The sequence below is a fragment of the Malus domestica genome, chromosome 10 (genome assembly GCF_042453785.1).
Source record: "Malus domestica chromosome 10, GDT2T_hap1".
Taxonomy (NCBI): Eukaryota; Viridiplantae; Streptophyta; class Magnoliopsida; order Rosales; family Rosaceae; genus Malus; species Malus domestica.
In genome coordinates, this window is record NC_091670.1 from 5,081,612 (window position 1) to 5,094,428 (window position 12,817).

Below are 12,817 nucleotides of genomic sequence, written 5' to 3' on the forward strand. Positions count from 1 at the left end.
TACTTCCATAGATTTTCCTGTTAAGGTTCCTATATTCCACGTTCCTAAACGCATTTTGCTCTCTTGAACTCTACCCTTCTGTCCTAGCTTCTTCACCCTCCCCCGTCTAATAGGATCAAAGTACTTCTTTTGTGTGTCCCGGGTAAAGTTGATAGGAGCATATGCTCCCAAACAACTTTGAGTGGAGTCGTTCGAAAAGAAGTTTCTATGGCCCCCTTGCTCATTTAACACTGCATCCGGGTGCCGATGGAGATACAGCGACCCTTGCTCACTTATCACTGTGCTCAGGCCACACAGCGCGCCACTTACGGGTGACGCCCTAGCTTTAGCGCGATTTTGTTCTGGATTCATTTTCATAAGGATTCGACGTGATCATGGAGTGCCGGCTGTCGACTACCTGACGCCCTCCCCCTCCTCCTTTATCCGGGCTTGGGACCGGCCATGTAAGACATAGTATTTGTCTTATGGGTGTGCCATCTGCTGTCTTCTGGCAACTCTTTCCCAAGCCTTCAGCCAAGTTTTCAAATCTTGAACGGCTGTTAAGAATAAGAGTTTCAATAGACTTGGAATTAAAGAAATTCAGTGGGAGATCCTTGAGATTTTTGCAGCCTTCAAGATTAACCAAAGTAAGTCTTTCAAGATTCCCAATGGATGAGTGAACCTCAGACAAACTCTCACAATCATTCAATATCACTTCCTCGAGATTTGGGAGTCTTGAGAAGTCTGGTGTTTTTGCCAGGTTAGGGGAATGACTGAGATTAAGAAGCTTCAACTTCTCGAGCAACTGTTCAACAAAAGGAAAAACTAAAATAAATACAAATGGAAAAGAGAAAGCATGAAGTTGGAGTTTATAAAACCTGGAAGAAAGAATTAACAATTTGGTTGAGGCTATATCATACCAAATCGGAATCCTCCCAAACTCGTATGAGTTTGCTATAGCTCAGGTCAATAGCAACTAGGTTTGGTTGATCAAAATCTTTTGGTATGACCTCCAGAGGAAATCCATGCCAACACAACCATCTTAACTCTTTGGAAAGATTGTGGTAACTTCCAGTGAGCTTTATGTTATTGAGTTTGAGCAATCTCAGACTCTGCATGTTTCTAAATAATTCTGAACTGAAGCTACACTCGTCAGACTCTTGCATATCTAAAGTGAGTCCTTCAATGTCTTCCGTTCCCTATTACAAAAAATAGTTAAAAATTAAAAACAAACCAACAACAACAACAGAGGAACTAAGAAAAGGGTTATATGCAAGTGAAAAGGTGATTAATTCATACATCAGAACCACAAAGCCTTGAATTGGATGGATGAACCACATGAGAGGTAGACAATTAGACAATATAGAACATGGGACCTCTCAAAGGCAACTTTTATTATATATCTTCCAATAATGTGCTTATATGTCCGGATTATAACCATAGAGTTGTACTTTACATCTGTCTACATTAATTAGGTATCTTTAGCAAGCTTCTTTTACGGGTATCATAATTCACAAATTGTACTCAACGAGAGCAGGACATGTGTGATTCTGTTATTTAATTTGAGATGATTCAATACAAAAGGCTCCTTTTTTTGTCTCTTACAGGTTCCTTTCTCTGCTACATTAGTACATGCATTTAACATCAAATTTAATTGCAAAAGTACTCACAGATTGCTTCGTCAATACGTCGGTTATATCTTCATTATGCCACAATCTACTACGTTTTCCAGGATTGTAAGGGGATTCTGCATGCACGATTTCTCTGCCCATGCCTTGAATCAAATCATGCATCATGAGATTGCCTTCTTTATCAACAGTTACAAGGCATTGATCTTGAAGTTCTCGAATCCCTATTTCTGGATAAAACTGACAGCCGTCGAGTACTGTCATAACATGGTCCTTGTTCATTCCAGTAAAGAAACAAGAGATATCAAGGAATATAGCCTTCACGTCATCATCAGTTAGCCCATCATAGCTTATTTCAAGTCTTTTGTGAATTTCTCGATAAGGCTGTGATCTATTCCATTTATCCAGTACAGTTTCCCATTCAATTGTGCTTTTTGTACGTAGATAAAAACCTAAGACTTCAAGTGCTAGTGGCAAACCTCCACAGTAGCCAACAGCCTTTCTTGAGAGCTCAACATACTCTTCATCAGGATCATTCTTTCTAAAGGCATGCCAACTAAGTAGCTCAAGAGCTTCTCTTTCACTCATTGCTGGCAGAGGACATATCTTATCCACATTAAGTATCTTCAGCAAATGTTTGTTTCTTGAAGTCATAATGATTCTGCTCCCTAGACCAAAGGAGTCAGGTTTTATATCCAAAGCATCTATCTGTTCAACGCTGTCTAAATCATCAATTACGACAAGTACCCTTCTGTTGCCTAACCTTTGTTCTATCTCCTTGGTCCCTTCATCGATACAACTTACCCCTATGTAGGCTGCTTTCAAGATATCAGAAAGAAGTTGTTCTTGCAAATCAATCAGTTTCTTTTCCCTCACGTTTTGAAGGAAACTTGCACCGTCAAAATTATGATGATGTTTGTTGAAAATGGCTTTTGCAACCGTTGTCTTACCCAGTCCGCACATACCCAAAATTCCAATTGTGCGAATATCATTTGATCCTCCAACATCTAAATGCTTACTAATGTCTCGCACACGAGAATCTATTCCAACTAGGTTGGTGGGTACCTCTAAGCTTGTGATGATGCTCAGTTTTCCAGTGATCTGAGAAATAACGTTCCTGATAAAGTTTCCTTCATGCCTGGTTGTTAAAATTCAACAAAGCAAGCGTGAAAATTTATTATGCAACCTCAAGATTACATTAATCTTTCAGAAATTGACGAGTCAAAATCTCCAGATACCATTACAATAAGCCTGATTTAATCATTATATACAAAGAGATAAATAAAATGGACGGGAAATTTAAAGCGCACAAAATAAAGAAAATAAAAGGGAAATAAGAAAATAATTACCCGTCAGTCTTCCTCAAATTTAATCCGTCCGAAAGGGAAAGTGCAGCTTCCCTAAGAGCCTTTCTCCAGAGATGTACCTTTTCTTCGTTAATTTTCTGTTCGTATTTCTGAAACGCTTGCGCAAAACTACCACTCTGGATCCGGACGTCAAAGGGATCAACATCATAGAAAATTGGAAAAAATAATTGACCCAGTGTTTTTCTGCACTCCATGATCTTCACCAGCTCCTCCAGACACCACAACGACTCCAGATACCCTCTTGAGATGACGACGACGGCAACCTTAGACCTTTCGATTGCTTGAATCAGATGTTCTGGTATAGCTCCATTACTTTCTTCTAGTTTGTCATCGTACTCGTCTCCGTACATGAAGACGTCGAATTGGTGGTCTTTTAATGAACAGTAGAGGTGGTCCGTGAAGGTCCTGCGTATGTCCTCACCTCCAGAACTCAAGTACACGTCGTCCTTGCGATCGTCTTCGGAGGATGAGGCCATCACTTGATACTCCAGGAATTTCTTGGCAGCACGGATCAAATTTGAGATCTACACACAACCGTAAAGGCAAATTAACGTCAAAACTCCGAAAAGAAAAAGGTGAACTGGCAAGTAATAGACTCGCAGTTTTCTGACACGACCATGGTATAAAATATCCATGATATCGGAAAGATGGTAGTTAAACATAGAATTTCGATGAAAATATTAGGATATTATTGATATCGATAAAAATTGAATAAAAATTATGAAAATTGTAAAAAAAAATTAGAATTTTTTATTGAAACTTTGGAGAATATTTATTTAGTCAATTATCTATTAGTTTATCAAAAAAAATTAAAAGGAAATGCATTACATGATGAATTTAACTCATTTAAGTTGATTATAGAGCGAGCTGGCAAACACTGAGGGTAGAAAATATGTAGTAATTAATGAAAAAAAGATTAAACACACCATAATCATTTATATATAATGATTTACTACAATATTTTACATTTTATACATTGCATGGTAAAATACATGAGTGATTTAGTATCACATAAAGTTCCTATAAGGTTTAAAATTTTCACTATCTTCATCATCTCTATGTGTAGAGTAAGTTTATTGTGAAAAGTATTCATCAAATGATAAATCTCCAAAATACTTATGCATCTAATTGTTAACATGAAACTCATATAAATATAAATATTTTAGCATATTATCACTAAAACATAAGTGATATATGGTGGTTATGGTGTTTGAAGAGTAAAATGGGAGGGGTTCAAATCCCTTTTGTGTTTTTTTTCCTCCCTTTTTTCCCTTTTTTTCTTTTTTTTTTCCTTCCTTTATATCGATATTTTTGATATTTTAGCGATATTACATCGATATTTTGACAAAATATTGCTGAAGTGTAAGCGAAATTATCGTCAATATTGTCGATATTTGTACGATATGTACATGGATATGTTCCGAAATATCCGTGATTCGAAAAAACCGAAATATCCTCGATATTTCGTCAATATTATCGATATTTCAGACTATGGACACGACATAAAAACAACACAAAAATAACAGGTTTCGGATCAACACGATAACTTATCGGGTCATTATCGGGTAACCCGTTAATAACGAGTTCTTAACGGGTATACACGCAGGTAACACGTGAGTAACCTGTTTCGATCCGTTAAGAAAAAAATTATTTTGATAATTTTAAAGTTTAATTACTAAAAGATTTATTATAAAATACAATAGTCATATTAATATATACAATATATTCTATATTAAATATATAGTTTTGTATTATTATTCTATATAAGTTTAAAAAAAAAGTTTTAGTCATTATTTATTTTTATTACGAGAGTTCCTTATTATAATTACTACGATAAATTTTACTTAACAGGTTGTTGTCCAAAATTAAAATAAACTAATATAGTATTTGCATAGGTAAGAACTAAGAAGACATACATACAAGTATGAAAAATGTGAAAGAATATATAAACACTCGTAATTCATCATTATTCCACCCCCAAATAGATAATGGTTACACTTCCATTATCGTTTAGATTTTTAAAATCTTCCAAACCTTCATGAATAATGTTTTTTTATTTGAGGGAAAAATTAATAATTATTATTGTATAAGTGTAAAAAATGTTAAAAAAAAATACAATTACTCATAGTGACAAACTTTACAACTTTAATGAAGGAGTCAACTTCAAAATCCAACACTATAATTCATAAACCTTAAATTTATATTTAACTGTCGATTGTCATTTACACTTTATTCTTCTTGCTGAATTTCATTTTTAAAATTTTCTTTTATGAAAACATGATTATCTGGCGAATGTAAGAACATGAACAGTTCAGATCTTTGATATCACGTTTCGATATTTACGGTTAACTGAAATATGAGTCGATGTCATATAGTTTGTAGAAACTTTATAAACATCAAGCAATATTTTCACTAACCGTAAAACTCTTAATATAATATCAACGATCCAAACCGTTCATCTTCTTGCATCCTCTAATAGATCAAGTTTTCAAAAAATAAAATTTGAAAAAAACAAAATTTGATGAGAACAATGAAACGTAAATGTAAACAACAATCAGCGGTTAAATTTTGATCTATGATTTATATGATTATAGTGGCGAATTTCAAAGTTAAGCTCTTCATGAAAGTTGTAAAGCTTGTCATTACGAGCATTTCTATATTTTTTCTATATTTTTTACACTTCTATATTAATTAAAAAACTATTAAAGACTTTAGGTAAGTGAAAATATACTTAAAAGAAAAATTCGTTTTTATGTTTTGGATGTGACAATATGGTATGTATATACTTATTTAGTATTATGTTTTTTATTTGATTATTTATTGGTTTAAAATATATTTTCCTTAACTGATAACGGGTCGGATCATATTACCTGTTAATATTATCGAGTCGATTTAGGATCATGTCATTTTACCCGTTTATTTTAACGGATGTTACACGACAAGACCCGTTAAGATATCGGATATGACGCAAAAATAACACAAACACGGAAAACACAACACGAATGTCAGGTCTAATACTGAGTCAATTACAATTGATCCACCTAGTCTTTTTCATCCAACGGTATCTAAAAGCTCAGCAGGGAAGAAAATGGCTTCTTTTTTTTTTCACCAAATGTTTGTCAAAGACGAAATAATTAACAGCTGTCCTTCCCATGGAAAAACAAATAAGAGAACATTTCTTGTCAACTAGTTCTACGGCCAGTGGTGCTATCTATCTATTCTATTAAGAGAACATTTCTTGTCAACTTTTTACCTCTTTTTTCTCATTTTGATACATAATATTGACATGAGAAGGTAAAATAGTAATTTTGTATCTTTTGAGAAAATAGCAATCATATCCCTATTTTACATTTTTTTAAAATGACAATCATATTCCTATTTTTCCTATTTTACCTTCACTTTTGATACACAATATTTACATAAAGAAGACAAAACATTAATTATGTAATATTAAGAAAAAATATATACTTATTAAGAAAAACTAGCACATCATTATTATTTCATACTCTTTTTAAAATTTTAAAAACTAATCATACTCCTTAATAGAAAAATTCTGTTTAAAATTTTAAAAACTAATCACACTCATTAATAAAAAAATAAAAAACAAAATGAAATTGTTCACACACACAAAGTGTGTGCTCATTTGCTATTATCAATTGTGTGAACGGTGCTAAATCAACCACTTGTCTCAATCATTATTTGGTTTAGTACTTTATATTATGAATATTTTGTTGTGTGGATAGAAGTTGTGTTTCGAATTCTGGCGCCGGTAAATGATACGGTAATAGTTAAGGAGGCTAATATATTTTTATGTGTGTTCTCAGCCTCTAAATGGATAGAATACTGTGGTGAAGTCACCAGTTGATTTTCTTTAAAAAAAAATTATTAGATAAGAAATGCTTGTCCCTTCTATAGCGTATCCTAATTTGTTATTTACGTAATTGCTTTAACGTGAATGGTGCTAAATCATAATCTTTGTAACAAATTTAAGTTATATATAATCAATTATCAAGATTTTATTATGCGAAATTATAGAGCTAAGTGTATTCTAACATTCTATGCAAAAATTGAAATCATGATTGTTGGAACTAAATATGTGCACACCCACGAATGAAGGTGAAATCCAGTCGGATTTGCCAATGCTCTCTGATGAGGGAAGAATGAGGTTAATTGAAGGGTGTGGTGAATCTGAATTGAATTGCCTACATATCTTCCGAAATACCTCTGTAAATCTTCTTGGCTCCTAGAAGGATAGAATATTGTGGCGAAGCCAGCAACTGGTCAATTTTTTTAAAGAAAACACACTAGATAAGTGATACTCGTCCATCCTATCACATACCCTAATGCGTTACTTGCGCAATTGCTTTAACGTGAATGATGCTAAATCACAATCTTTGTCCCGAATTTAAGTATAGAGATACTTTAGATGCGGTCCCTAATCCTTAACATTCTTTGATTAAAACCTTAGTGGTATTCAAAATTTGATCGAAGTCCCCTGACTTTGTATACCTCATTATATTACAATTAATATCAATATTTTTATAGTTTTGACATTAATTGTTTAATATTTTATGAGATTTATAATCCTATAAATTTAAAATCCCTCATTATAATACTATTATAAACGGTTACAATAAAAAAAATTCAAACATTTTGATTGAATAAATGGATAAAAACTACATAAAAATAAGAAATAATAAATGGAAAAAGAATGTATCCATAGTGTTAAAAAAATTGGTACATTTCACATATAACAAAGTGGTACATTAATAAAGAAGAATGGGTACATTATAAATAAATTAGGGTACATATAAAAGATTAAACAATTATGAGTACAAATGAATTTTTAAAAAATATAGGCACTAAAAGAAATTAATACATGGGTACAAAATAAAATTAAAAAGAAAATACTACAAATTTAGAAAAATGTTGCAAATTAAAAGTGGGTACAAACTAAATATATAAATATATGATACAAAGTTTAGGCATAAAACATAAGTATACCATATGTAATTTTTCTATCATTGATTAAATATACAATGTCACGTGACGGTATACACATGGGTACAAACACAAATAAAACTTTAAAAAATATGGGCACAAAAAGAAACTAATATATGGGTACAAATTAAAAATAGGTACAAACTAACAATAAAAATATATGATAAAAAATTTAACCATAAATATAAATATACTAATTTTAACATTTTTATTTAAAAATAAAAATATTTTATTATTCAAATAATGAATGATGTTATTAATACCCAAGGACATTGATCAAAAATTTAAAATGAATAGGATTTTAATCAATGGAGTAACAAAAAGAAGGATGTGAACCTAATTTCTCTTTAAGTGTATATACAATCTATTATCAAGATTTTATTATGTGAAATTATAGAGCCAAGCGTATTCTAAGATTCTCTACATAACTTGAAATTATGATCGTTGTAACCAAATGTGCGCACAACCATAGACAGATGTGAAATCTAGTGAGCTGACTTGTCAAGTCAGTCGACAATTACCGAAACATAATAATCCCCACGTCTATAAGATAGTTCGTATAAGAAGTCCAGGGTGATATTTTCCCATCTCCATTCGAATACAGGAAGTGATTATAACCACTTGAATGATTTCTTTATGCTTTCACTTGTGATAAAAACAGATATCTACTTAACGACTAAGCAATCTCTTTTTTTCATCTCAAGTCAAAAGTAGAAAGATCGAACTTGGAAATTAACTAACAACATTTCCTGATGATCAGTAAATAACGTCACATCAATACTCACGAATTCTACTTAAGGTGGAATATGACAGGCTAAAGGGTATTCAGTCATTCATGTGTTTTTCTGCTGAAGTTGTCGATAACTACGTTTGCACAACTAGGGTAATACATGATGGCACAATCGTAGGCATAGATTTGTTTCTTCCATCGCCGCTATTTGAAATTTTGTTCCTTTCGGACGAAGATGTACTTGAGAAATTTATGTGGTCTATAAAGACTTTGACAAGTTTCTTCACGGAAAAGTGTCATCAGATTTTCAAGTAAATAAGGTAATCATTGACTCTAGGTTAGGAGTAAGGTAGTTCACTTCATGCAATTCCACCCATCGCTAGACATAAGCAATACCCTATCATGCTGCATCAGCATGCAACCAGAACATTCAATGAAACTTCACTGTAGATATAAAATTATCAATGTCATCGACAAGTGTAAGAACAATGCTTGGAAAGAGACAACACTTCAATTGTCAGAAACTTTATTCACATTTAACGTCTAAAACTAAACTAACTTTCCTCGATCAACTTGAAAGGAAAATGCTATAGCTGAAAAATCATTAATAAAGCTTTAAGTAATCCTAAAAAACAATGGTATTTCATATTTCACAATACTTTGTTAGGATTTCAATTTTCTTCCGCTACAACCTTTTGGGAAAATGAAAAGAATATCATCTACTGAGACTACATCTTCCAAGAAAGGTAAATAAAGCTAATATTTGAGGAACTTGATATAAAGCTGACTATTGGTGTTTAGAAAATTTGATCTAGTTGTTGGAATAAGTAAGAAAGTCGTCGGGAATGATATCAAAAATCCATCATTGGATCATTCGCTAACTCGAATGACATTACAAAGAACACATAATGGTCATTCAAGTCTTGATCGCAGTCTTGGGATCATTAACGCTTCTGATCTTTAGTTGGTTGTAACTAGACTTCAGATCAACTCGAATAAAATTCATTCTCTACTGAGTTGGTCAAAAAGACCATCAATTCAACACATTGTTAACGGTTCTTAATCATCACCCGATTAAACTACCACAAATATAGGTACAACCCTAAGGTTCAATCTTTATCTTCGCAAATAGGTTTGTTATTGCCTAAGATAAATGTTGGGTTAGATAAATCCCTAATCAATAAGCTTTTGTAACTAAGTTCTCTCGAACACGCCCCAACCCAGATATCCAAATGACACCTGGATGTCACGTGTTGGCCGACACTCAAGAGTGACGAAAGCCATAAATATAAAAATGTGCACAGACATAAGGAAACGTGTAATCGAAAAGTCACATAAGAAACAACATTCATAAAGAATGTACAAAACCTAAAGCAATAATAATAAATAAGCATTACTCATAAGATAAGAAGGATGTCCAACAATCAACAAACCGAAAGAAAAGACGCACAATTATGTTCAGAGCATACTACTAAACGAGAGTGCTAGTGAAACGAAAGTCATTAAGTTACAATTACACATAAAGAAATCGTACGTAAGTGGAAGAACACAAGATCACTGGTAGGGAAATGCCTTGAAGCTCTGGTCATTTTCATCGTCACTTGGTCCTAAAGAGGGTGTAGGTGCATAGACCATAGTTTATTATAACCATAATAATAAGAAAACCATTTTCTTTCTGAACATACTAACCCCCTCCCCCCGTTTTAAAAACAATATGATACTACGTAATAGGTTTTTCGAAACTCTACATGTTATAAAAATTACAACTCGAAGTGATATCAAAATCACAACTCGAAGTGATATCAAAATCACCTAAAGGTAAAATCCGTAAAAGCTCATAAGTCAAAAACACTAATGTACTCAATAGGGCTATCATATTCACCCAAAGACATATCCATCACCCGAGGGTGAAGCTGTACGACACTGGCTTACGCCAATGAAGAAACATGGTAGGTCCCATCACCCGAAGGTGAAGCTGTATGACTTTGGGTTACACCAAAGAAGAAATATACATAACACACCGACACTAGCCATGGCTAGTGAAGTTGTCTGACATTGGTTTCGCTAGTGAAGCTATGAGTGTGTCATAAATATCTTACAACTCATCAACTGTGTCCTATGACTATAGACGTATACATACTCATGTTGTGTGTATGTTTCATATGAATACCCACTAATTAAGCACATAAAACGTAATTCAAAAACTCATACCAAACTTAGAATTCAAAACCTCATCATCCGAAAATCATAAGCATTTCCATAAACGTGATTTCTAGAAAGATAAAATTTTATAAACCTTAAATTGATAAATCGTATATATTTTGCAAAAGAAAATTAAATAAATCATAGATTCTCCATAATTCATAAATCTAGAAAATTCGTAAAACGTATCATAAAACGTAATTAATTCATGAAATGTAGAATGAATGCAAGCCTAATATTTTTATAAAAAACATGCAATTTGAGAAGGGGTCCTCTCACAAATATTCTGCTACTGGGAGTCGATCGAACTAGGGAGGACGAAATCACTTCCAACCAACGCACCTAAACACAAATAGGGACCATTTATTAAAACTCTACTAAAACGGTCGAATTTGGGAAAACGGATGGCTAATTCGGATTCTGCACATAAAAAAACCTAAGAAGGGACTTCAGGTTCCCTACGCATCACCACGGGGCAGCGACCTGGGTCATCACCCGCCACCCCACGCACTACCACATGGCAAGATAGGTGTCGGAAAGTTGGCCGAAATTTGGTCGGCATAGTGCCTCCAGCGGAGGCGCGTGCACTCCATGCGCTGAGCACATGTGGCCTCCACGCGCCGCGAGTCGCCCGTACTAGCCTTCTACATGATTTCTGGAAAATTTCCAGATTTTTCCTCCACATCAAGTGATTCAAAAGCCAAAGTGTAGTTAGGAATGTGGAGAAGAGATTCAAAAGCCAAAATTCCTACATGCTGCGATATGAGAGTCAACGTTTTCACCGCTAGGGGTATTTTCATAAATTTATCGAATTAAAACGTAATATTCAAGACGGGTTGTTACACTTTCAATGTCTTAGGAGTCGTTTGATAAAATGCAGGAAGAATAGGTGTTGTATTTGAAAGTGGATCGATGGTGTACTCCACTTCACACTTTGATGGTATCCCAAGTAAATTTTGAGAAATGACGCCAGGAATATACGTCCTTGAACTATACTGTATTGCTTTCTCATACTACTACACGTACTAATAGGCTGTCAAAACTTTTCTAAATATTCGTTTCAACCTTACAGCAAGAATTTAACTCATACTTCAATTGCTAATGTCTGCCTGTGAAAGTGACCACAAGGATCACTGGTCATAGGAAAATAATCATCTTCGGTTTATGTTCCACTGAATTGATAATTCTGATGTAGTCAATCCATCCCTATCCACGAGATCCAATGAAATAAGATTAATTGCACCGTTGGATTGGTAAAGAAAATGATACATCCATCGCATTCGCACGGGACAAGGCAAACTTTGCTTCATAACTTTGGGATTCACAAGACGTACTCGACTAGGGTACCAGAAAGATTTAAAAGCTAAGGATGATGAGACAACTTGAGTGGTGCTCGAATCAATCAAAGTCTTAGCGAAAATGTCCTAATAACATACTCCTGACTAGGTCAGGAATGTTCTAGTCACCTAAGTGGGTGATATGGGTAATACAACTGCGGGTTTACTTTCCTCCTACAAGGTTTGGTCCTAAGTTTCCACGATTTTAATTTCTTTGGTCTAGATTGTCAATGTTAGCCAGTCTATTAATCACACCACTAATTGACGCATGCGTGATATTTTAATATTGTTCGCCACTGAAAATGTGAACTAGCATTTTGGTACAAAGCTATCACTCCCAGATACTAGTATATGCCCGGTATCAGAAATCATACCCCTGGATACTGGATCTAAATAGTATCGTCAATGAGTAGCGCCACCATAGGCTGACTATAGGTTAGAGCCTGCTCCGATGGATAGTTTCAGTTGATTGGTAAGGAATTGGTTTTGGGATTTGGTTCCGTTAACTCTAGAGAAAATTAATTACTGATTCTGGTATTTCTGTTAACCGTAGGTATAACAACTTATACTCTC

At 33.9% G+C, this 12,817-nt stretch overlaps 1 protein-coding gene across 1 annotated transcript; it reads right to left on the minus strand.

Moving 5' to 3' along the window:
* LOC108171294 (disease resistance protein RPV1-like) lies at nt 1-3,603 on the minus strand. The gene is made up of 4 exons (XM_029109415.2): nt 2,957-3,603; nt 1,650-2,745; nt 900-1,178; nt 1-784 (listed from the first exon to the last, which is right to left on the minus strand). The coding sequence occupies exons 1-4, from the start codon at nt 3,448-3,450 to the stop codon at nt 326-328; spliced, it is 2,328 nt and encodes a 775-aa protein (XP_028965248.2). The 5' UTR covers nt 3,451-3,603; the 3' UTR covers nt 1-325.
* Between the last annotated feature and the right edge of the window lie 9,214 nt (nt 3,604-12,817).